This window comes from Desmodus rotundus, chromosome 7 (assembly GCF_022682495.2).
Source record: "Desmodus rotundus isolate HL8 chromosome 7, HLdesRot8A.1, whole genome shotgun sequence".
Lineage (NCBI taxonomy): Eukaryota > Metazoa > Chordata > Mammalia > Chiroptera > Phyllostomidae > Desmodus > Desmodus rotundus.
This window is the reverse complement of record NC_071393.1, coordinates 33990158-34016651: the sequence shown is the minus strand read 5'-3', so window position 1 is coordinate 34016651 and position 26494 is coordinate 33990158. Positions and strand designations below refer to the sequence as shown.

Below are 26494 nucleotides of genomic sequence, written 5' to 3'. Positions count from 1 at the left end.
GGTATTCTTCAGCAGAGTTGTATACTTGGTAAGTGGAATATATTATAATTGCAATCAGTTTATATTGGTGCTTCCCCTTGGCATTGCCACAGCACATACTTTTAATAAAACACCATCTTTATGCATTATCATCCTCAGGACCATCCCTGCCTTCTGTTTTGTCTGGCCAGTAGGAGCAGGAATTTGTTTCCTGGGACTACTATGAAATGTACCACACACTGGTGGGGGGAGGTTAGAACAAGAGGAATTCGTGCTTCCACACTGTTGGAGGCCAGGAGTCTAAAATCACGTTGTTAGCAAGACAATGCTCCCTCTAGCACTTTAAGGAAGATTCCTTCCTTATCTCTTCTAGCATCTGCTGGTGGACATCAATCCTTTTAATTTTTTTTGAACTATTTTTTTATTGTTGTTCAAGTTGTCTCCATTTTTCCCACACCATCCCCCCCACCCCAGCCATCCCCACCTCCCACCCTCAATCCTACCCTCCTTTGACTTTGTCCATGTGTCCTTTACACATGTTCCTGACATCCTCCCCTTTTTTCCCCCTTATCCCATCCCAACTCCCCTCTGGTTACTGTCAGTGTGTTCTTAATTTCCATGTCTCTGGTTGTATTTTGCGTGCTTGTTTGTTTTGTTGATTAGGTTCCACTTATAGGTGAGATCATATGCTATTTGTCTTTGACTGCCTGGCACATTTCGCTTAGCATAATGCTCTCCAGTTCCACCCATGCTGTTGAGACGGGAGAAGCTCCTTCTTTCTCTCTGCTGTATCATATTTCGTTGTGTAAATGTACTCTAGCTTTCCGATTCACTCATTTGCTGATGGGCACTTAGGTTGCTTCTAACACTTGGCTATTGTGAATAATGCTGCTATGAACATTGGGGTACATAGGTTCTTTTGGATTGGTGTTTCAGGATTCTTAGGGTATGCTCCCAGCCGTGGAATTGCCCGGACAAAAGGCAGTTCCATTTGTAGTTTTCTGAGGAAATTCCATATTGTTTTCCACAGTAGCTGCACCAGTCTGCATTCCCACCAACAGTGCACTAGGGTTCCCTTTTCTCCACAACCTCACCAGCACTTGTTGTTTGTTGATTTGGTTATGATGGCCATTCTGACCAGTGTGAAGTGGTACCTCGCTGTGATTTTAATTTGCATCTCTCTGGTGGCTAGTGATGCTAAGCATCCTTTCATATGTCTCTAGGCCCTCTGTATGTCCTCTTTGGAGAAGTGTCTGTTCAGGTCCTTTGCCTATTTTATAATTGGGTTTTTTGTCTTCTTAGAGTGGAGTCATGTGAGTTTTTATGTATTTTGGGGATCAAACCCTTGTGTGAGGTATCATGTGCAAATGCATTTTCCCATACAGTTGGTTCCCTTTTCATTTTGCTGATGTTTTCTTTAGCTGTGCAGAAGCTTTTTATTTTGATGAAGTCCCATTTGTTTATTCTTTCCTTTATGTCCCTTGGTCTAGGGGACATATTGGTGAAAATATTCCAGGATAGAATATCTGAGATTTTCCTCCCTATATTCTCTAGGACTTTTATGGTGTTGTGACTTATTTTAAGTGTTCAATCCATCTTCAGTTTATTTTTCTATATAGTGTAAGTTGGTGGTCAAGTTTCTTTGTTTTTTAATGTAGCTGTCCAGATCTCCCAAAACCATTTGTTGAAGAGGCTATTTTTACTTAATTTTATTCTTCTGCTCCTTTGTCAAATATTAATTGACCATAGAGACATGGGTTTATTTCTGGGCTCTCTATTCTGTTCCATTGACTATCTGTCTGTTCTTATGCCAGAATCAGGCTGTTTTGATTACAGTGGCCTTGTAATACAGTTCGATATCAGGTATTGTGATCCCTCCTACTTTGTTCTTCATTCTCAAATTGCTGCAGCTATTCAGGGTTGTTTATGGTTCCATAAAATTTTTTCAAATGTTTGTTCTATGTCTGTGAAATATGTCATTGGTATTTTAATAGGTATGCGATGAATCTATACATTGCTTTGGGTAGTATGGACATTTTGATGATGATAATTCTTCCAATCCATGAACACGGTACATGCTTCCATTTGCTTGTGTCTTCCTTAATTTCTTTCTTCAGTGTTGTGTAGTTTTCTGAGTATAGGTCTTTTATGTCCTTGGTTAGGATTATTCCTAGATACTTTATTTTTCTTATTGCTATATCAAATGGGATTTTTTTTTTCCTGATTTCTGTTTCTGCTATTTCATTTTGGTGTACAAAAATGCCTTTGATTTCTGAATATTTACTTTATCCTGCTGTTTGGCCTAATTCACTTAGTAGGTTGAGTAGTTTTTTGGTGGAGTCTATAGGATTTTCTATGTACACTGTCATGTCATTTGCAGACAATGTCAGTTTGCTTCTTCCTTTCCAATTTGGATGACTTTTATTTCTTTTTCTTGTCTGATTGCTGTGGCTAGGACTTCCAATACTGTGTTGAATAGGAGTAGTGAAAGCAGACATCCTTGTCTTGTTCCTGATCTTGGTGGGAAAGCTTTTAGTTTTTGCACATTGAGTATGATGTTGGCTGTAGGTTTCTTGTATGTGGCCTTTATCATGTTGAGGAATGCTCCCTCTGTTCCCACTTTGCTGAGTGTTTTTATCAGAAATGGGTGCTGTACCTTATCAAATGCTTTTTCTGCATCTATTGATATGATCATGTGATTTTTGTCTTTTGCTTATGTTTATGTGATGTATTACGTTTACTGATTTGCAAATATTGTACCATCCTTGCATCCCTGGGATGGATCCCACTTGATCATGGTGTATGATCTTTTTAATTTTTTGCTGGATGCAGTTGGCCAATATTTTGTTGAGGATTTTTGTGTCTGTGTTCATCAGTGATATAGGCCTGTTGTTTTCTTTTTTTTGTTGTGTCTTTATCTGGTTTGGGGATTAGGATATAGCTGGCTTCATAAAAAGAGTTTGGAAGTCTTCCATCTTCTTGTATTTTTTGGATTAGTCTGTACAGGATAGGCATTAACTCTTCCTCAAATGTTTTGTAAAATTGTCTTGTGTGACTGTCTGGTCCAGAGCTTTTGTGTGCCAGGAGTTTTTTGATAATTGCTTCGTTTTCATCGATTATTATTGGTCTGTTCAAGATTTCTGCTTCTTCATTCAGTTTTGGAAGATTATGTAATTCTGGAAATTTCTCCATTTCACCTATGTTTTCAAATTTCTTGGTGTATAGTTCTTTGTATTGATTTCTTACAATCCTTTGTATTTCTGTGGTATCAGTTGTAATCTCTCCTCTTGCATTTCAGATATTGTTTATTTGGGTCCTTTTTTTTCTTGATGAGTCTGCTTAAAAGCTTGTCAATTTTGTTTATCATTTCAATGAATCAGCTCCTAGGTTATTGATCTTTAGAATTGCTCTTTTAGTCTCTATGTCATTTAATTCTGCTCTGATCTTGGTTATTCCCTTCCTTCTCGCTCTGGGCTTTGTTTGTTGTTGTTCCTCTAGTTCTTGTAGCTGTAACGCTAGGTTCTGTATTTCAAGATGTTTCTTTCTTCTTTAGGTCGGCCTGTATCGCTTGAACTTCCCTCTCAGGACTGCCTTTACTGTGTCCCATACATTTTGGACTGTTGTGAGTTCATTTTCACTTGTTTCCAGAAACTTTTTGATTTCTTTTTGATCTCATTCCTAACCCATTCATTGTTTAAGCCATGCTATTCAATCTCTATGAATTTAAGTGGTTTTGAGTTTTTTCCTGGAGGTTGGTTTCTAGCTTCAGTCTCTTACGGTCTGAGAAAACGCTTGATATGATTTCAATTTTCTTGATTTTGTTGAGGCTTGTTTGGTGTCCTATCATGTGGTCTGTCTCTGAAAATGGTCCATGTGCATTTGAAAAGATTGTGTGTTTTGCTCCTTTGAAATGAAAGGTTCTATATATATATATCATTTAAGTCCATTTGATATGGGGCTTGTTCAGTGCCTCAATATCCTTGTTAATACTTTATTTGGAAGGTCTATCCCTTGTTGACAGTGGGGTGTTAAAATCCCCTAGAGTTAAGTGCATTGCTGTCTGTATCTTTCTCGAAGTCCTCCAAGGTCTTCCTTATATATTTGGGTGCTCCTGTGTCAGGTGCATGTTTTTCAAGTACATGTCTTCTTGACAGATCTTCCCTTAAGTATTATGAAGTGCCCTTCTGGGTCTCTCTTTATGGCCTTTGTTTTGAAGTCTATTTTGTCTGATACAAGTATTGCTACCCTGGCTTTTTTTCCTGTCTATTTGCTTGGAATAATTTTTCCCAAACATCACTTTCAGTCTGTGTAGGTCTTTGTTGTATGTTGGGTCTCTTGTAGGCAGCATATGTGTAGGTCATGTTTTCTTATCCATTCAGCTACTCTGTGTCTTTTGATTGGGGCATTTAATCCATTTACATTTAAGGTTATTATCCATAGATACTTACTCATTGCCATTTTACTCCCTTCGTACCTGTGTTCCTCTCTCACTCTTTTTCTTCCTGTTCTTAAAGCAGTCCCTTTAGCATATCTTGCAGAGCTGGTTTGGAGGAGCTGTATTCTTTGAGCCTTCTTTTGTCTGGGAAACTCCTTATATTACTTTCCATTTTAACTGAGAGCCTTGCTGGATAGAGTAGTCTTGGTTGCAGGGCTTTGGTTTTCATTACTTGGAATATTTCTGGCCATTCCCTTCTGGCTTGGAGCGTTTCCATTGAGAAGTCAGCTGCTAGTCTTACTGGGACTCCCTTCTATATTACCTCTTGTTTCTCCCCTGCTACCTTTAAGATTCTTTCTTTGTCTTGGAATTTTGCCATTTTATTTATGATGTATCTTGGAGTGGAACCCTCTTTGGGTTCCTCTTGATTGGGACCCTCTGTGCTTCCTGATTTGTGTGGCTTTTTTTCTCATCAAATTAGGAAAGTCTTCCATTATTACTTTGTCAAACAGGTTTTCTATCCCTTGCTCCTCTTCTTCTCCTCCTCCTGGTATCCCTACTATGTGGATATTATTGTGCTTCATGTTTCGTGCAGTTCCTTTAACCCCTCTTCGTTCTTTTTGAGTCTTTTTTCCTTTTATTGCTCTTTCTGGGATTTTCTTTCTACCTTGACCTCCAGCTCACTGATTCGATCCTCTGCTTCATCTAGCCTAGTTTTGATTCTTTCTACTGTGTTCTTCAATTCAGAAATTGTATTCTTTGTTTCCCATTTGCTCTTCTTGATAGTTTCTATTTCCTTTTTTATGTTGATATAGTTTACAGTAAGTTCCTCGTAGTTTCCCTGTAGTTTTGGTAATTCTAAGTGAGCTCATTGAAGTTCCTTATAACCACTGCTTTGAACTCAACATGTGATAGTTGACTTGCCTCTGTTTCATTTAGCATTGTTTCTGAGGCTTCCTCCTTTCCTTTCCTTTGGGGTTTGTTTCTTTGTCTTCCCATTGTTTGTGATACTCTCCTTGTTAGCCTCTGCGTCTTAAATTGATCTGTTCTGACTCCCTGAGTTTGTGGTATGCGCTTGTATGGTAGGAGACCTGTGAGATTCAGTGGTGCAGTCTCCTTGATCTCCTGAACTGCATGCTTTTGGGATGCCATTTATGCTGTTTATACTGACTCTCGGGGTGAAACTGGTTTTTGATTGTTGTTGGGTCCTTCTTTTGTGAGTCCTTCTCTGTACCTGGTTGTGAGGGTAACTCCACCCACCACGTGTTGTATGCTGTTGTACAGGTGCTGCCTGAACAAAACCACAAAGCCCAGGGAACAAGTCCACATGGACAAAAATATCTCCCCTCCCTGCAGTCCCACTAACAATAGCAAATGAACCACTATTAATAAGGGTGTAAAGAGATTAAGACTATTACAAGAAAAGAGGGAAGTAAACTATACTATAAATTCTAGTGACTTAATATTCATAAACTTGCTGGACAAGAAGTGAATGTTAAAAAGCTATGCAGGAAAGAAAATATCGTTAATCCTGGAGAAGACCACAGTGGGTTTCGTCTTGGTAGACTCTAGTGTTTACCATTGTTTTTTCTTTCTGCATCCCCCTCAGGTGATGTCAGACGTTAACCCCATCTGATGTTAGGCAGCCTGCTCTGAGACGGCCAGAGGTGTGCTGACTATAGCTGTCTCCATCAGTTTTCATCTAGTCACTCCACACTCAGCAGTCAGGCTGAGACCCCCTGGGCAGGCAGGGAGCAGAACTCCTCCAGGGGTTGGGGCTCTTGTTTCCCCTCAGGCTGCTGCTCAGTGGGGAGCGGTCTGCTTGAGCAGGATGGCTGCTGCTGTATGGGGGGTGACTCAGCACTGGGAGCTCAGCGTCTGTTCTCTCAGGTCTCTGCCCAAAGCCTCCGTCCCCAGTCTCTCCTCAGGCATCTCTAGCCACTCTGCCCCTGCGTTTGCCGGAGCCCCAGGTAAGTGGCTGCAAATGAAAATTGCGTTGGCTCTTTAAAGCACTCTTTGCATCTCTAGCCGTCCATCTCTGGCAGAGATCAACCCTGTCGCTTTTCGCCACGAGTTGTTATCTGGTGCTCGAGGCTGGGCATCCCAGCTTAGAGTTTAGACCCCATTCTTATAGGGATATCCACCCGGCTGCTTAATTATCCCTCCGGCGCTGCCACCTTTTGGCCCCCAGCCAGCCCTCTCGTGTCTCTACCACACTCCTTACCAATCAGTTAGTGCTGAAGATGATTCTTCTGTCTCTCCAAGGTTATAAGGCTTCTCTGTCACTATTGTTCAGTTGTTTGTTATGGGTGATTTGTCCACAATATAGTTGTAATTCCAGATTGGTCCTGGGAGCAGGTTAGTGTGGCTGCCATTCACTCCTCTGCCATCTTGCCCCCAGTGCTTGGGATTCTTGGCTTGCACCGCCTCACTCCAGTCTCTGCCTCTGTGACCGCAGGGTGTTCTCCGTGTGTGTGTCCTCCTTCAGGTACCGTTTTGCTCTTATAAGGACACCAGTCATATTGGATTAGGGACCACCCTAATGACCTCATTTTAACTTGATTACTGTGAAAAGGACTCTATTTCCAAATAAGGTCACATTCACAGATAACAGGGTTTAGGACTTCAGCATATTTTGGGAGAGGGGACATATCCAACCTACAACAGAGCATGGTGCTCTAATTCTGATGAGCTATTACGTGGTGGCCTCAGTAACAATGCTAACTTTAATAGCTTTTACAAAAGTTTCCTGGTATATTTCTTTGTCTTCAAAAAAAGATAATGGTCCTCCCTTATACAGTGAGCTCCAAGGTGTCGCTGACCATGCACATAGGCATCTTATTGTCTTGTAAGCATAAATACTGGAAAGGAAGCAGAGGTGATTGACCCTGCACATAGGGCTTGTCTAATATTCAAAAGTAAAAGTATAGTCTCTCAAATCACAGTTTATATACCCCTCAAAATAAAACGGAATTACATAGGAGTTTGTGAATGATGTTTGGGACAGCTGTTGACTGTGCATATATACTACAATCACAGGAATCTTACACGTAGACCAGTTTAGGCGGTGTCAGAATCCATTTCTGTAGTGAAATAAAAGAACATGATTTATGAAATTGTATTCGTGTGTGTTAAGTGGAAAATGGCCAGTATAGAATATGCAGTAAGTATAGAATATGCAGTAAGTATAGAATATAAGGTAACTTTGGAAGAAAGTTAAAAGAACAGCAGTATCTTCTGAGCACCTGTCTAGTGGTCTCATTACTAGTTTTAATTGTTTTTAATAATACTCTCAAGTATTTCTTCACTCACAAATGCTGTTATCTTGACTCTGTCACAACACAATTGTGTTAATATCTCCGACTCCTCACATGCCAGTGTGAGATAACAGTACTCTCGTGGTTCGGGAGCAGAGAATATGGACTCCTTTTGAGAACGCAGTCCATCACCCTGTTCTTCTGGCATAAAAAGGCTGAGACATTATTCACATTTATTCTTCCCAGCAAGTAATGAGCTCTGCCTTTAATATTTAACTATTTGTTCAGTGTTTGTGTTCTCCTATCATTTTGAATTAAGGCATTGACTTCTTATTGGGTTGGCCAAAGAATTCATTTAGTTTTTTTCCATACTATTGCTCTAGTAGTGCTTATCTTTAACTTCACTTGAAACAACTTTGTTAGATAGTATTGTGACAGCTATCATGTCAGTGTTCATTTAAAAAAAAAACTTACCAAAATTGGTGAATTTTTGTGTAGCCATTTTAATATTAAAGATGGAAAAATGCAACATTTTTGATGTATTATGCTTTATTATTGCAAGAAAGGTAAAAACATAACCGAAATGCAAAAGAAAGATTTGTGCTGTGTGTGGAGAAGGTGCTGTGACTGACCAAAGGTGGTTTGTGAAGTTCCTTGGTACCATTGACATTTCGGCCAGATAATTCCGTGCTGCGGGGCTGTCTGGTACATTGGAACATGTTCAACAGCCCCCCCGGCCTCTGCCCTCTAGAAGCCAATAGCAGGAGAGAGCTGACATACTCAGAATATCTAAATCAGTAACGTTATTAGTGAAGATGAAAAATGTGTCTTTTATTTTACAGAAAAAAACTAAACAGACTTTTTGGCCAACCCAGTACATTCTCGTGACACCCTACCCCTTTTTGCTTAAGTTTCAGTTATATAGCAATAATGAAAATTTTACTTACTCTTTTTTTTCTTTCTTTTAAACAATTCAGGGCAATCTAGAGCAGCTATGATACCTCCCAAGCATCCACGGCAGCCTAAGGGAGCTTTGGATGATGCTATTACCTTTGGTAGGAAAACAGACCAAGAAACACCTAATGCTTTTCAAATTAAACCGCCCCCACTGCCAAAGAAAATGATCATAAGAGCCAATACAGAGCCAATCTCCAAAGACCTCCAGAAATCCATGGAAACCAGTCTTTGTGTCATGGCCAATCCCACCTACGACATCGATCCCAACTGGGATGCCAGCAGTGCCGGCTCTTCCATCAGTTACGAATTCAAGGGACTAGACGTCGAGTCTTGTGACTCCTTGGAGAGACCTGTGCACAAGGAGCGACCTGTCCCCTCAGCAGCAAACAGCGTCTCCAGCTTAACCACTCTTAGTATTAAGGACAGATTTTCCAGCAGCATGGAGTCCCTGTACAGTCGATGTGGTCCTGCTTGGAGACAGGGCCGAGGTATCCAGAAGCCACAGAGACATGCACTTTATCGAGGACTTGAGAATCGGGAAGAAGTGGTAGGGAAAATCCGAAGCCTTCATACAGATGCCTTAAAGAAACTGGCTGTTAAATGTGAAGACCTCTTCATGGCTGGGCAGAAAGACAAGCTCCGTTTTGGGGTGGACAGCTGGTCAGACTTCCGGCTAACCAGCGACAAGCCATGTTGTGAGGCAGGTGATGCAGTTTACTACACAGCTTCATATGCAAAAGATCCACTTAATAACTATGCAGTCAAGGTAAGAACGTACTATAAATCTGATTTTAACCTTACTGAGCACAGTGTTGTTAGGATTGGTTTGTTCTTCTCCTTCATCCTCCCACTCAGCAAAAAGTTGTTGGGCATCTGCCTCGTACCAGATACTGTAATGAGCCAGGGGCCTTGCTTATTGTGCAGAGGAGAAAACAGACATGTAAAGAGAATGGCTTACACCACATGTTACCAAACGCTAAGATAAAGGTAAACACCGCTCTGCGGGAGTTTAGAAGGACCTTAACCCAGACACTAAAGGTCAGAGAGGTCTCCTTGCAGTAGGTAATCCTTGAGCCGTGGCTGTTTGCAAAGGCGGCTGTACAAATGAAGTCTGCTGCTGTGTGCCTTCCACCTCATGTCTCTTTATTCTGTAGAAAATAAGAGACCCTTGTCTTTCTCTGCTCTATAACTCCTCTGCTTCCTCGAGAAACACTTTATAGAGGAAGCTAACCAATATTTGTTAATGTGCCAGGTACTACGTTATTGTTATACAACTTAATTTTCACATCAACTTTATGAAGTTAAGATCTTTCTTATCCATTTGGCAGTTGAGGAAAATAAAGCTCAGAGAGATGAGCTAACTTGCTTGGGGTCACACAGTTAGAAATTAGTGGAACCGGTATTTAACCAATCTCTGACTCCAAAGCCTATAATTTATTCATTATGTCACATATTAATTTCTTAAATGCATATTGCCCATTCCAAACAACCCACTTCTTTAAGAGGGCTAAAACAACATCAGGAATTCTTGTCCAGTTACCCAGTTACATTCACTGTAACAGTAAGCCACAGACTTTATCAGTGTAACAAATAAAGCATGGTCTTTTCAGACCAAAAGATCTGGGTTCAGATCCTGGCTCTGCCACTTAGCTTTGTCACAAATTGCCGCTCCGAGTCTCACCTTCCTCGACTTTAAAAAGGGATGGTAGTAGTATCTATGGTGCTGTTCAGCTAAAGAGAACGAAATGTCCCTGTTAAGTATTCGTTTCTTTCACCATCCCATCCCGTAGTTTCTTCCAGTGGTACTTTAAGACAGTAATTGCATGTGAGCCTCAATTTTCTCCTCTTTCGGGTGTGTACAGTGATAATGTACCTTGTGGAACTGAGGTTAGGGTCAAGGGAAACAATGCATGTGAGAGTTTAAAACACAAAGCTCCGTGTATATTCAAGGTCAGGTCTCCACTCCCATGGTCCCTTTTTACCGATGCTGCACACTCGTCCAAAAGCAGTTAACATACTGAATTAATTCCATGTGTTAATTTGTTTTAGAAAGGCCAGATGTTATCTTAATAAATTAATGGATAAGGTAAACTACTAGCTTTGTCTATCAAGAGAGAACGTATACCTGGACCAGACCTTTGACTAGCTGTCGTCTGCAGTTGCAGCACCTGTACAATGGGCCTGTCTAGTGGCCCTGGCAGATAGCCCTGTGCCTCAGCCCCCACTTTTTATATTAAACTGAGGGGTAAACTACAGAGAGAGAATCTGGATTCGAGTTAATATATTACCGTTGCATCTGATGAACAGGCACTTTGAGAGTCTGTAGCATTCAAGAGCTGTTGCCAGTCAGGGTTATGGGACCTTATCTATCTCAGGCCTTTATTGCTACAGCACAAGCTCATCAATGCAGGATGGGTACTGTTTCAGAAAGGGGCATCTGCTATTTCAAAACGATTGAGAAGTAGGGTTTGACTAACTTAATGTATTATTGCTGTGCAGTCTTGTTCTTCCCAAATCAGTTATCTGGTATTGATTTCTTTGCTTATAATGATGCAAAAATAATCTCCAAAGAACCAGTGGCAAGTGGTTATACATGGGGATTTGTTGGCATATTTGGGAAAGGGTGTTTTACACTAAATGGTGAATATACATGTCTCTTTGAAGCCCGTTTGGGCTTTTCTAGAAGTCCCCAGTTGGTAGTGCATGCTTAGGGAGAGAACTACGAGGACACCGTCACCACTTCTTCTGCAGAGATAGGCAAGACTAGTTGGTGACATGTACAGACAACTTCTTATTGCTCATCTTCTTAAGATGGTCTTTCCCATACGAATGGAATCTAGACTGGGCTAACTGGTAACTGTTTTTTTAATTTATTTTTCAGTTACAGTTAAAATACAATATCATACTAGTTTCAGGTGTAAAACAGTGATGAGACTTGTATATACCTTATGAAGTGATTTTCACTGACTCCTGAGGGTCACAGGCTGCAAATTGTGCTCCTTCTGTCTGGTGGTGTGCACACCAGTAGGACAAGACATTACTCAGTAAAGCAAGTCAGAAACTTTATTCTTTGGCAAGGAAGGGAGAAGGATGAGCTAAGATCTCTTCTTCCCTAATTAGGAGACGTAGTAAAATCTTATAGGATGGGGGGCGGGAAAGATAGGTGGTTTTAGGGGTACAGATTCCTGAAGAAGGGTGGAGAATTTTCAGACTTACAAGGTAGCGTGTGCAGTTCCTAAACATGCTTACAACATGCCTAGTCAAACATCTCATTGCGTGTCTCATTTTAATGTTAGATCTCCACCCCTGGGCGTGGTTTTTAGTATGCCGATGAAGTGTGTCCCCAGTTCTCTTGAAGGGGCTTTAGGCTCTTCTGGATCTTTCCAGCACAAATGGGTTTCTCAGTGGAGGTCCTTGTCTTTCTTACTGATTTCTGCCTGCAGGCTTACTTAGCCCTGGGATTTCTGCCTTTTCTTGAGAAGTTCAGCCTGCTATTGTCAGGGGATGTGTTGAGAATATAAGAAAATCAGTGTAAGTTTAAAGACTTAACTAATGTGACACAACTCAGTGGCGTGAAGACACCAGTAAGTCTGGTACTAGTACTGACTGCATTCCCTATGCTGTATTCTACGTCCCTGGGACTGTTTTTATAACTGGCAATTTGTCACCATTTCACCATTTTACCCATCCTCCCCACTACCATCCCCATCTGTCAACCATCAGTTCGTTTTCCTATGAGTTTGCTTCTGTTCTGTTTGTTCCTGTATTTTGTTTTTTTTTGATTCCACATATAAGCGAATTTGTGCAGTAGTTGTCTTTCTCCATCTGACATTTTTCACTTAACATAATGCACTCTAAGCCCGTGCATGTTATTCTTCCTTACGGCTGAGTAATAATCCATTGTATGTATGTCCCACTTCTTCATCCACTCATCTGTTGATGGACACTTGAGTTGCTTCCATATCCTGGCTATTGTAAATAACGCTGCAGTGAACACAGGGATGCATGTGTCTTTTCAAATTAGCGTCCTGGATTTCTTCAGATGCCCAGAAGCGGAATTGCTGGGTTGTGGAGGGTAGTTCTATTTCTTATTTTTTGAGGAGCCTCCATACTGTTTTCCATAGTGGCTGCACCAGTTTACAATTCCACCAACAGTGAGGGTTCTCTTTTCTCTGCATCCCCACTAACACTTGTTTTTTGTTAGTTTATTGTTGAAAGCCTTTTTGACAGATGTGAGATAATATCTCATTGTGGTTTTAATTTGCATTTCTCTGATGATTAGTGGCAGTTGAGCTTCTTTTCATATATACAAGGTCTGTCCATAAAGTATCCAGCCACACACTATGGCAAATAGAGACATTTATTGAAGAAGATACAAGATACAGGAAACACTGTACACAGGACAATGACACCTCAGTTCCCTTCAAAGTGGGTACCTTGGGACCTCACACAGTTCTCCCAGTTGCCATCAGCTGCCCCATTGTATTTTCCTGAATCTCATTGATATTCTGAAATCTCTTCCCTTTCAAAGGTGGTTTTAGTTTTGGGAAAAGCCAGGCGTCACAGGGCACCAAGTCTGGGCTGTAGGGGTGTTGAGTCACCTGAGTGATTTGATGTTTCACAAAAATCTCTGCATGAGACTGATGCATGAGTGGGTGCATTGTCGGTATGAAGCTGCAGATCTCAAGTTGCCCATAGCTGCAGCCTTCTGAATCATCTGAATAGTTTCTGCAGAGGAATGTACAAGCTTAACGCAAAATTTGATGCAGATTCATTGCTCTACTCACTCAGTCATTGTGAATGCGAAGGCCACACAGTATGTACATGCTCACTCAACAGCGTCTACAGCCCCCACTGACTAGTACAGTGGAGTCGTCATTGTTCACGCATGTGCATTACAGTCCCCTCTGCTTGGCTGCCAGGTTACATCAGTGTGGTGGAAACCATTCTATTATATTAACAATGTTTGGGCTTTTTTCAGACAGACCTCATATGTTGGCCTCTTTGGAGAAGAGATGTTTGACCTGTTTTTTTAATTGAAATGTTTGGGTATTGCCCAGTTTTCCTGACCCCATTTATTGACTAGAATGTCTTCACCCCATTGTATATCCTTGCCTCTTTGTTGTAGATTAATTGCCCACATAAGTATGGGTTTATTTCTGAGCCTCTCTTTGTTACATTGATCTATTTGTCTGTTTTAAAGCTAGTACCATGCTGTTATGAATACTGTAGCTTTGCAGTGTAGTTTGATATCATGTAGGGTGTTACCTCCAACTTTGTTCTTTCTTCCTTCTCTTGGCTGATGCAGCTTTTCAGGGTCTTCATAGTTGCATATACATTTTTGGATTATTCGAGTTCTGTGAAAAACTCCAGTGGTATTTTGATAGAAATTGTGTTGAACCTATAGATTGCTTTGGGTAACGTGGACATTTTAATAACCTTTGTTAAATTTATTCCTAGATATATTTTAATGTACTTGTAAGTGGGATTGTTTTGTTAATTTCCCTTTCTGATAGTTCATTATTGGTGTATAAAATGCAACCATTTCTGAATATTTATTTTATATCCTGTTACTTTACTGAATGTATTTCTCGGTTCTAGTAGGTTTTGGATAGAATTCTTAGGTTTCTTTATATACAGTATCATGTCATCTGCATATGACAGTTATACTTCTTATTTCCAATTTGGATGCCTTTTATTTCTTCCTCACCAATTGCTGTGACTAGGACTTCACTACTGTGTCGAATAAGAGTGATGAGTCTCACTGTAGTTTGATTTGCACTTCCCAGATGGTTAGAGCTGAGGAGCATCTTTTCACGTGTCTGTTGGCCATCCGTTTGCCTCTTCGGAGAAGTGTCTATTCAGGTCCTTGGCCCATTGTTTTACGAGGTTGTTTGTTTGTTTGTTTGTTTGGTGTTGATCTGCATATGTTCTTTATATATTTTAGACATCGACCCCTTATCAGATACATCATTGGCAGATATCTTCTCCCATTCAGTGGGCTGCCCTTTTGTTTTGTTGATTATTGTTTCTTCCTTTTTTTATAGTACAAAAGCTTTTTAGTTTGATGTGGTCACATTTGTTTATTTTTGCTTTTGTTGTCTTTGCCCTACTACACATATCCAGAAAAATACTGCTAAGACCAATGTCAAAGAGTATATTCAAAGACTTTATTACCTGTGTTTTCTTCTGGAGTTTTATAGTTTCGGTCTCAAATTTATGTCTTTGATTCATTTTGACTTTATTTTTTGTATATGGTGTCAGAAAGTGGTCATTTCATTTTTTTTCATGTATATATCCAGTTTTACCAACACCATTTATTGAAAGATTATATTTACTTCATTGTATATATTCTTGCCTCCTTTGTCATTGACCATATAGGCGTGGGTTTATTTCTGGGCTCCCTATTCTGTTCTGTTGATCTGTGTGTCTCTTTTTATGCCAGTCCCATGCTGTTTTGATTATTATAGCCTTGTAGCATAACTTGAAATCAGGGAGTGTGATACCCTCAACTGTTTCTTTTTCCTCAAGATTGTTTTGTTTGTTCTGGGTCTTTTGTGGTTTCATATAAATTGTAGGGTTGATTGTTCTAGTTCTGTGAACGATGCCTTTGGTATTCTCATGGGGTGGCACTGAATCTGTAGATTGTTATGAGTAGTCCGATTCCTTCTCAGGCAGACTTTCTCTCTAGCTGTGAATCTCTGAAACTAGACGAGGTACGTGCTTCCAAATACAATGGTAGGTAGGCATAGGACAGGCAGTCCTTCTCTAAAAGGGAGAAATTGCAAGGAAGGGAGGGGTGATGGTTCCAAAATTCAGCAAGGCAGATTCCTTCAGATCTTCAGGTTAAGAATAACTCTCTTTGATTCAAAACACTGCCCTCCAGACCCATGGAGGTGGCCGCGTCACCCCCATAGCTCTGCTGGCTGTCCTGCTCCTTTGGCTCTCTCCTGGTATCTCTGCCAGAGTGGCCTGCCCCTCTTGCCTCCTCAGGCGCAGGGCAGGGTCATCCTGTCCTTCCATGTCTGGAGAGGCAGTCCTACCCTTTGAAACCAAGGAGGAAACAAGCTTGTCCCCTGGACCTGTGGTGGCAGTAGTAGCCTCGATGATCTCTGGAACACCTTCAGGGCCATTCTTCCCTTTCCTTGGAGCACTTTAAGTGCTGAATGGCTCTAGGGTCCAGTCCTGTAGGATCCAAGAAGTCCTACAGCTTTCCTTCATTGCATTCTACTTTCTCTGTCCTTTTAATTTTTTTAAGTATATTTTATTGATTATGCCATTACAGTTTTCCCAATTTTTTCCCCTTTATCCCCCCTCAGCCCTGAACCCCCCTACCCTCCACCATCCCCCGCCCTTAGTTCATGTCCATGGGTTAGACATATAAGTTCTTTGAATTCTGTTTCCTATACCAATTTTGACCTCTCCCCACCTCTTTTATGCCTAATAATTATGCTTCTTATTCCCTGTTCCTTTTCTCCACTATTCCTCCTTTCCCCATCCCCACTGATAACCCTCCATGTGATGTCCATTTTTCTGATTCTGTTCCTGTTCTGACTGTTTGCTTAGTTTTTGTTTTACTGGGTTTTTTTTTTTTAGGTTCATTTGTTGATAGTTGTAAGTTTGCTGTCATTTCACTGTCCATAGTTTTTGATCTTCTTCAATCTCTTAGATAAATCCCTTTAACATTCCATATAACAAGGGCTTGGTGATGATGAACTCCTTTAAGTTGACCTTATCTGGGAAGCACTTTATCTGCCCTTCCATTCTACATGATAACTTTGCTGGATAGAGTCATCTTGGATGTAGGTCCTTGCCTTTCATGACTTCAGATACTTCTTTCCAGCCCCCTTCTTGCTGTTCCTCTTCTCCTTCTGGAACCCCTATAATTTGGATATTGGAACGTTTAAAGGTGTCCCAGAGGTTCCTAAGCCTCTCTTCATTTTTTTTGAGTTCTTGTTTCTTCATTCTGTTCCAGTTGGATGTTTATTTTTTCCTTTTGTTCCAAATCGTTGCTTTGAGTCCTGGTTTCCTTCCTGTCACTGTTGGTTCCCTGACTATTTTGCTTTATTTCACTTTGGGTATCCTTCATTTGTTCTTTCATTTTGTGACCAGGCTCAATCAGTTCTGTGAGCATTTTGATTACCAGGGCTTTAATTTCTCCATCAGATAGGTTGGTTGTCTCCTCATTGCTTAGTTCTGTTTCTGGAGTTTTGCTGTGTTCTTTCATTTGGGCCCTATTTCTTTGTCTGGGTGCACCTGTTAAGTTGTAAGGGGGCGGGGCCTTAGGTATTCAGCCAGGCAGGGCGACCCTTCTTGCTGTACTGCAGTGCTGTCTGTGGGGGAGGAGCCAGAGAGGGAACAGTGCAGCTCACCTGCTCGGCTATATCGCACTTTCCAACGAACCCTCATGTGACACTGGGGGTTTCTCCCACCATGGCACCCCCTGCCACAGCAGTCCACAGTCAGCTCTGAGCCTCAATTTCCAGTTCAGCCAGCCCGCCTTCGCAGACCACCACCTCGCAGGGGGTTCTCTCTGTCCTCCCGTCTTACCAGTCTAGTTGTTCTGAACTGTTTCTTTAATTCCTTGGTTGTCAGAGTTCCATACTGTTTGATTTTCTGGCACTTCTGGTTGTTTGTTGATTTTAGATTGGCTGTTATCCTCCTTTTGGTTGTGTGAGGAAGTGAAGGGTTTCAACCTACGCCTCCATCTTGGCTGGAAGTCCCTCTCTGTCCTTTTAGTTCAAAGTGACAGTGCTTTCACTGCTGTAATTCCATCTCTGTTTGTAACTCTGCTGAGCTGGCTGATTGAGTCCATGAGTCACACCCCTGAACTCTTTATCAAATGGTTGTTCAGCCATACACTTAATGTTCTCCTTAGAACGGCTTTCTTGTTTTCTGCAATATGGATGGGCTGAGAATTTTCCCAATCTTTAAGTTCTGGCTCCCTAACAATTCCTTAAGACTTTAATTCTTCTCTCTCCTTCTGCATTTTACTATAAGCAGTTAGGAGGAAACAAGCCACTCTTTCAACACTTTGCTTAGAAATCTGTTAGCTAAATATCCAATTTCATCATGTAACAGGGGTGCAGCCAAGGGGGGTCCCAAATAGGGATTCGTAATGGGGTCCAGAACTCGGTGTCCAGGAAATATTAGAAAAATAAATATGTATATAGGATGTCCTCACCCCCACAGATCTGAGCTGGGGGATGGGACACATGGAGCAGGGCCATTGAGAGCTGTTTTACATAGCAACAGTTTTGCAGATAACCTCTAGAACCATCATTTAACATATCTATAACCTTTAACTGGTTTCATGGATATGTTAAACAGCTGTGGCTATGCTTTGAGCCAGGCGGATGGGAGTGACTTCAACCCATGATGTAACTGTGAGGCAACTCCCCCTGGTTACAGAGCCTGCCTGAGAGCTTGGAGAAGATTGGCTCCACACCCCAGGGCCAGACCTACCCAGACTTACTGTGGCAGCCCAGTAAAGCTGGAAAAATATGGGAATGCTGGCAGCTGGGGCCAATTGTGGGAGGAGTTGGAAATGGTGGCAGAGGAAGATTGGTGCTAGGATTTAAACCCAGGCGCAGCAGCAATTGGGGGTCTTTTGGGGACCATGCGACTTGGGCAGAGAAGAACCACGGACCTCTATTTCTTTTTCTGAGACACGGGACCCTGGACTGGGCAGAGGGGGAAAGAAAGGACTGTGCATTTGTGGGTATTCTAAAGGACTCTGGGATCTCAATGAAGACATTAAGTTATTACTCTTAAGTTTGTATAGCTCTTTAAATAAAAAATCCCTTTCCTTTTCACCAATCTCTGGCATTGAGAGACGTCTTTCTCTGGCGGCCAGCAAGGCGAACGTAGTATGGGGTGGGGAATCCCCAGAGCACAAGGGTGGGTCCATTCGGTAATAGTTTATCGTTCACACCCCCTCCCCCGGGTCGGTTCTGTAACAATCACTCACAAAGTTCTGTCTTCCACAAAATACTGGAACATAGTTTAGCCAAGTTCTTTGTCATTTTGTAAGAAAGATCACCTTTTCTCCAGCTTCTAATAACATATTTCTCATTTCTGTCTGAGGTCTTTCCAGAATCATCCTTAATGTTTATATGTCTACCAAGAGTCTATCATGCATCTTAAAACTCTTCTAGCTTGTACCTAATTCCAAAGCTACTTCTATATTTTTGGGTATTTGCACAGTGGCACCCCACTTTTTAGTACCAAAATCTTACTAGTCTGCTCAGACTACCATAACAATACCACAGACTAGAATGCTTAAACAAGAGAAATTTACTTTCTCCCAGTCCTGCAGGCTGGACAGAGGAATCTCTTCCCGGCTTACATGCAGCCTGTCTTGCAGACAGCTGTGTCTTCTCGTAGGGAATTGGGGGCTAGGGCTGGGGAGAGAGTTTATCACATTAGGGGTTAGGGCTTCGACATATGACTCTTGGGAAGACACAATTCCGTCCATAAGTTATTTTTTTAGTTCAGTGTGAATAGCTTTATTATTTTTATTGGTCTTAAACTAAAGATATGACAACACAGATCACTAAAAGCAGATTTGGAGTCGGCTGACATGGGTCCAAATTCTGAATCTTTTGCTGTGTATTCCCAAGCAAGTCATGTAACCTCTCTGGGTTTCCACGTGAATTATGCTAACTGCCCTGCATGCCTATACGGTTGTCCTAATACATGTGTTTATGCAGTGAAACTTTTCATGCTTTGTAAACTATGAAGTACACGTAGAATATAATACAATAATGCATTATTGTTTTTAACAGCAATGGAAAGTTACTGCTCAACATTCTTTAGATCACTCAGTGTTATTCTTCTTTAATATTAGGCCCAGCCTGAGCACATTTAGATCGGTTCTGCACTTCAAAATATTTTTCTCATTACTTCAAACATGTAAATATCTTTCCTTAAAATCATGAGAGAAAGCTACTAAATGCTAACATCCTCAAGAATTTTAGCATTGTGAAAAATTGGATACAACCTAAGTGACTAATATTAAGGAAACAATTTAATAAATGATGATTCATCAGCCCAAGGAATTTTTGTAGCCATTATAAATTGTAATTATGAAGACTATATGAGTCATGAAAAGAAATTTGTGAAATGTCACATGAAAATAGCAGAATACCAAATAGTATGAGCATAACTTTTTAAAAAATCGACCTATAAAATGATAATATGAAAATAATTCCTGTGTTAGAATGGTGATAATTATAGGTGACTTTGTTTTGTTTTTTAAAAATTATGCCATAATATCTTTTTAATGAAAAAGCTGAGGAATTAGAGATTTTGAATCCTTTAACACTGACCTTTGTGAGGGCAGGTATCCTTAGTTATTCGTCTCTGTAGTCCCAGCCTCCAGCACAAGTTATAAATGAGCTTCTGCTTCGTGCTGCCCAGCTTTGCGCACTCTCGACCTCTGTCTGGGCTGCTCTTCTGGGAAGAGCATTGTCATCTCTAGGTGACCTGTTTCAGAGTCACCTGAAGAGTCCTCATTAAAAATGGAGTTTTCCCCGCTACATCCCATCTCTGGAAGTGAGGCTTAGGAAATATATCATTATTAATGAGCATCCCCAGGTTCTTCCTACACACAAAAATTGAGGACTATTAATATCGTGTTTAAGAATTCGGGTTTTTAATTCAGACAGACCTGGGTTTAAATTTGTGCTTTAGCAACTTACCAGCTTTGTTACATAGGCCCAGGTACTTGCCTTCTCTCAGCCCAGTGTCTGTATGTGAGTTGAGAAAGTACTTCATTCTTCTGAAAGCTGCTGTGAAATGTCCCAGGAGTCAGTGCACATAATGAGGTGTACGGTGCTCGGAGCCTCATTTGGCACCAAGTAAGCACACAGTAAGTGGTGGTCGTTTATTCCTCCACGCTCTTCATGTACCTGGAAAGCTCCTGTTTTCTTAAAGAATCAAGCTCCGTGGATTTCTTCTCTGATCTTCTGAGAACAGGTTGACACCTCCTTTCTGTGTAACCACTGTGCATCTGGTGGGTTTCCCTATCACTGTGCTGTGTGCTGCAGGGACCCAGGCATACGGTCCCGTCACTACGCAGTTCCAGTCACGTGCCTCCCCTCCCCACTGTTGCACCTGTGCTTCCCCATGGCAGGAACCAGGCTCATTAACCCATATGTCCTCAGTATACTGTTAATCCAATATTCTTACCATTAGATAACATTATATACTACCTAATACGTACGTGGTAGTCAATATTTCTTGGCCTTTTAGCAAATATTTACTGTATAAAACATTGTGATCGCTGTGTGGGTTTGTTACCGGCAAAACAGAACACACAAGAACACAACTTTTGTGGTGGGGCTGGAACCCGAGACTCTCCGAGTGGAACAGGGAAGCAGTCTGTCTGTCCGCCATCATAACTGCGGTGGGACTCAAAGCCACTTTAAGGGATGCAGAAACGAGACACACAATCGCATGAGACCACGAGGCACACGGGCTGGGAAACAAAACCCGTCTGGGCCGGGTCACAGCAGACTCGCCAGCCACCCTGACGCTGAAGCAAGTGTTCGAGTTTGGCTGCTTGACGAGCCCAGTTCATGACTAGCTCTTGCTGTGTCCTGCTGCTCTAGGGACGTAGAGGGTCCCACCAGAGTCACCGTGACACGTTACTGGTGTTGGGGTTCTTGGGTTCTTTAATGTAGAAATCTAGAGGAGACCCCATAAAAGTTTTCTGGACAGATGTTATTATGCGTATGCTCCAGCACAGGGAGGCAGCACAGAGAAAAGGTCACCCCAACTGGCTGTGGGGATGGCTCTGCTTGGCTGCTTTCATAAGCTGGGGGCAAAGTGGGCTTGTGTGAAAAATTTGGCTTTTGAAGAAAGGCAGGCTTGTGAAGGCTTCAGGGAACAGAATTGCGGGGGGCGGGGGAGCGTCTTCACTTCTTTTTCTATAGGGTTGCTTGGCAGCTCTGTCCAGGCTTGCCCTGTGGGACCCAAGATGGTGGTGTTGCTCATTCGCTCCACCCTGTGAAGGTCAAACCTTGGTCACCTGTGCATGCAGGTCAGTAGTTTAAGCAGGCAGTGAGGAAGGAGATAAAATCAACTCCCTCTCCATTTGTGAATGGGAGGTAGAGGGGTGGTGACGTTGTTTTTCTAGTTCAGCAATCCTCCTCGCCATTTGGCATCCTTGGGATCCCAGGCCCTGGTGCCTGTGCCTTCTTAGGTTTACAGAAATGCATGGGACAGAGGCCTTGCCCTCAGTGAGCTTATATTACGGTGGGAGATGAAAAGGTACAAGTAACTTGAAACAGAGTGTAGTGAAGGCGCAGTGGTGTGTGGAGGTGTGAAGACGACTGAATGAAAGAAGTCATTGTTCACACTTACCTCGGGGCCAAGAAAAAAGGGTTTCTTGTGTCCACTTTTTTTATTAAAAATTGTATTTATTTATTTTTAGAGAGAGGGGGAAAGAGGGAGGAAGACATGTATGTGCGAGAGAAACATCGATCAGTTGGCCTCTCTCTTGCTCCAACTGAGGACCCGGCCGATAACCCAGGCATGTGCCCCGACTGGGAATCAAGCCGGCGACCTTTCAGGCCCCAGGCAGGTGCTCAGTGTACTGAGCCGCAGCAGGCAGGGCCCTTGTGTCCACTCCACGATGTAGTGAATACAGCCCATGGAGAGAATGTTGGGAGACAGGCTCTGGAGATAGTCGGGACCGAATTTAGAAGATTTGAATGATGGGTGTAAGAGGTTAGACTTTGTACTTTGTGGGAAGCCACTAAGGATTTTTAAACTAAAGACATAACATGATTTCAGAAGAAAACTATGGTGGAAAAGCCCAGAAGGACTGGAAGCAGGGAAGCCAATCATACTCTTGGAATAGTCCAGGTAAATAAATAATAATGAAGCCTTGAAATAGGACAGTGACAACGAAGGGGCAGATGGTGAAAGAGCTGAAGCAGGTGGAAGACTGCGTCTGGTGAGTAGCTAGACGTGAGGTGAGGGCAGTGATGCTAAGATTTCGAGGGGGGACAAGCCCAGGAGGGCGGCGATGCCATTAACTGAAATGTGCACTAGAAAGGTGAGCTCATTGCGAAGCATGCCGCGGAACAGCCAAGTCCAGAGAAGCACCGTAACCAGACAAATGAAGGCTTGGTGCTGAGAAGAGAGGTCAAGGTTAGAAATGTGGTTACCCGATCCTCTCATAGACTTGATCTAGTTCAAATGGCGGGACCGTATGAAATTGTAGTTGTAGAGTAACTACAAACTGGAGGAAGGTCCACACATCTAAGGGGCCTAAATTAGGAGAATTTGGAAGGAAGAACGACAAATTGAGGACCCACAGATCAGAGTCCAAGGTTGCAGAAGGCTTGAGCAGAATGAGAAGGTAGCAGTTTAGTCTCTGGTAAACTTTAAGGAAATACAATCTTAGTAATAACGAGGGAGGGTACTAGGTGCAGTGAGTTAGTGGGAGTGAGGAATGGGGAGGCTGTGCAGGCAATGAGCAGTCTACTTTTTTAAGTGTTTTGGTGCAGGAAAGGCCAAATTGACGCCCAGACAATATTTAACTTTCAGCTCCTATTTCTGTCTTATTCACGTCTTTTTCTGGTGAGCCACCACCCAATAGATAGGACCATCTGTTTCCTGGCTGCATATTGGCTGGCCCGCAGCCTTGTACTTCCCTGCTCTGAGTAAAATCTGGCTTGCTGCTTCTCCCTTTTAAAGAATCTGGGTAGCCACTAACCATGCACATGACCCTCAAAGAGACTCAAGTCAGCTGTAGAAGGCGGGCATTGATTATTCTGCATCAGGAGAAAACTGAGGTCAGAGGAACACCACTTTTGCGTAGGGTCACCAACTTCGTAGCAGGTTGCCCCTGACTCCTACGTGGAATCTCTCCTACCGCATCAGTGAACTCGCCCTACTGTGCTTCGGTGTTGTCTCTGATTCGACAAATGACACCCTTTTGCCTGGAAGCAGGGTGAACAGAGGGTAAAGTTACGGCTCAGTCTGTCTCAGGGACGTTATTTTTTACTGCTCTTAGGTCGTTATGTAACAAATACTGCTCTGTGGAACCACGTAAGACATTTGGATGAAATTACTTTTAGAACATGATGAAAATCTCACATAAGCAAAAATTATAAATTTCTGACTTATTTTTTATATGTGTACATATTTTTAATCGTCACCTGGGGATGTGCTCATTGATTTTTAGAGAGCGTGGAAAGGGCAAGGGGAGAGAAAGAGAAACATCCATGTGAGAGAGAAACATTGACCAGTTGCCTCCCGTGTACACCCCACCCGGGGATCCACCTGCATCCTTTCAGGGTGCAGGATGATACTTTAACCAACTCAGCCACCTGGCCCAGGGCCCTACTTATTTTTCCAGCAGTTCCAAAGTTGGGGTCACGTAGTCATCTCTTCTCTAGTCCAGGCCATTGTTCTCAAGGCCAGAGCACTTGCAGCCCAGTAAAGACACACACCTCCCTGTAACAGCATTAGGCTTGTGTCTTCTCTTCCAGCTATTCCAAGAATCTTCTTAAAATCTTGTAATAAAGTAGAGGTGAGCTGTGGACACCGTCACCTTTTACTGCATTTTGACTCTTCGCTTGTCTTACTTGGGTGAACACTGGGAAAGCAAGATACTAAATGAAGAAACAGTAGCAGGAAATTGATTGGTAGGAATTTACAACTAGTTCAGCTATAGACACAGACAATTACTGGCTTAGTGACAAGGAAAAAATATAGACGGGAAACCACTTCCACTTTCATAATTCAAAAGAAATATGCTCAACATTGAAACTTCACAGAAAGCAATTGATCAGCAGCCAACTATACATACTCGTAGCTACTCCAGGTCAATGTCCACTTCCTTTCAGGGCTCAGTGCCTACAGAAAAGTACCTAGGAGTCTCAACTGGCTTAGAAAAGAGAAACTTTGGGTACTCATGGGTAGTCAAAATGAATTGTCTAGTGAGAAAAGTGAGCCATTACTTTTATTATGAGGTGAGAGGATATAGCTGGCAATTATAAATTGGGATTCAGATTCATTTAATTCCTAATCTGGGACCTAAGACAGTTACTGAATTGCTCTATGCCTCAGTTTCTCCAGTGTGAACATCCGTGGCGTCATTCTGTCAGCCTGAATTATTAGCTCAGGAGCACACCTTACTTTCTCTTGATCCTCATGCTGAGTGAGAATGCGAAAAGATCTGATGAGTACAAGTCACAAGTAAAATCTTACACAGCTGCCTGCTGGAGTTTCTCTTTTAGACTCCAAAGTGGATTTCTTGGGCATGTGAACATTTTTGCAGCGATTCTCTGCATAAATTACCTGGCCTATCTAACAGGTCTCAGAGCAGATTCCTGCAGTATGGAGTGTGGAGTGTACGGGGCCCAGGCAGCATTTATATATGAATACTTAATCCTTTTTGTACCGGCATTGTACGAATGAATTTAAACCCCAGACACAAGTTCGGGCTGCAAGCACAGATGTGGATTTCAGCAGTGTATCAAGGAAGCGATGATCCCGCTGAAAGGAGTCGATGAGAAAAGACCGAGAGCAGACCCCTGCAAACACCGGCATTTCAAGGAGCCTTTAGAGAAAAGTCAGGTAAAGGAAGGTGGATGATAGAATTCGCCCCATTCAGGGGGTGGCTTATTTCACATGCACGCACCCTCTTTTGTCAAATGTCCACCTCCCCCCCACCGCCACCACCTCCTACTTGGTTGCTTTAACCTGGGTATCTGTTCCACTCCCCAGGGCTGAAAGGGCAGTAAGCTGTGTGTCTTCTTTTCAGGTCCTAGGCATTCTGGGCGCTCTGAAAGGGTCAGTAGTATTGGACACGTAGTCTGTCTTCTCCTTTCGGCTGCTTTAGTGGGGGCTTTATAATGAAAGCTTTGTGAGTTAGCTGTCTAGGTTGAGATTATTATTACAAACATAAATATTTTCTATTGGCAAATTTGCCTCAAAGGTATGTAGAATAGTTGCTATTAACAACACAGAGGACGAGCCCCTGTGCTGGAGCGAACAATTAAACCTCTCAGGGTGTGTGTGAGCAATCGTTGTCGAGCTCTGTTAGCATCGGGCCTGTGTGAGCCCTGTGCGCTCCCACCTGTGTGTGGAGGAGGGCGGTGGGCTCTGACTCTGTACATCCCTGGGGAGGTGTCTCTTCGGGCCCACAGAAGCTTTTTAATTTGATGTAGACCAGTTTGTTTACTTTTCCCTTTATTCCCCTTGCCCCAGGAGATTGGCAAAAGTGTTGCTATGTGAGATATCTGAAATATTACTGCGTGTGTTTCCCACTAGGACTTCTATGGTGTCCCGACTTACATGTAAGTCTCTCATCCATGTTGAGTCTACTCTGCTGTGTGGCGTAAGGTGGTCCGGTTTCATTTTCTTCTGTGTGCCAGTCAGTTCTCCCAACACCCTTTACTGAAGAGACTGCTATTACTCCATTGTGTGGTCCTGCCCCTTGTGTAAAGTATTAACTGACCATAGAGACATGGGTTTATTTCTGGGCTCTATTCTGTTTTATTGATCTGTGTGTCTGTTCTTATGCCAGTACCAGATTGTTTCGATTACAGTGGCCTTGTAGTATAGTTTGATATCTGGTATTACGACTCCTCCAACTTCGTTCTTCTTTCTCAAGATTGCTGAGGCTATTGGGGTCTTTTTTAGTTCCATATAAATTTTTGGAATATTTATTCTAGACCTGTGAAGTATGCCATTGGTATTTGAATAGAATTGCATTGAATCTATAGATTGCTTTGGTTAGTGTGAACATTTTAATGATATTAATTCTTCCATTCCATGAACCAGGTACATGCTTCCATTTATTTGTATGTTCCTCTGTTTCTTTCTTCAGTGTTCTGTAGTTTTC

The 26494-nt window shown here is 42.2% G+C and overlaps 1 protein-coding gene across 4 annotated transcripts in view; it reads left to right on the top strand.

Annotated features, from left to right (window-relative positions):
• The window catches only part of PEAK1 (pseudopodium enriched atypical kinase 1), a 196962-nt gene that overhangs the window by 157379 nt on the left and 13089 nt on the right, over window positions 1-26494 (top strand). For all 4 annotated transcript variants that reach the window (XR_008427431.2, XM_053929167.2, XM_024557495.4 and 1 more), the window contains one exon: window positions 8649-9394. Coding sequence is in view for 3 of the 4 variants with exons in the window: in XM_053929167.2 (XP_053785142.1) it covers window positions 8649-9394 (746 nt within the window). In the remaining variant the exon portion in view is untranslated. The remainder of the gene's footprint in view (window positions 1-8648; window positions 9395-26494) is intronic.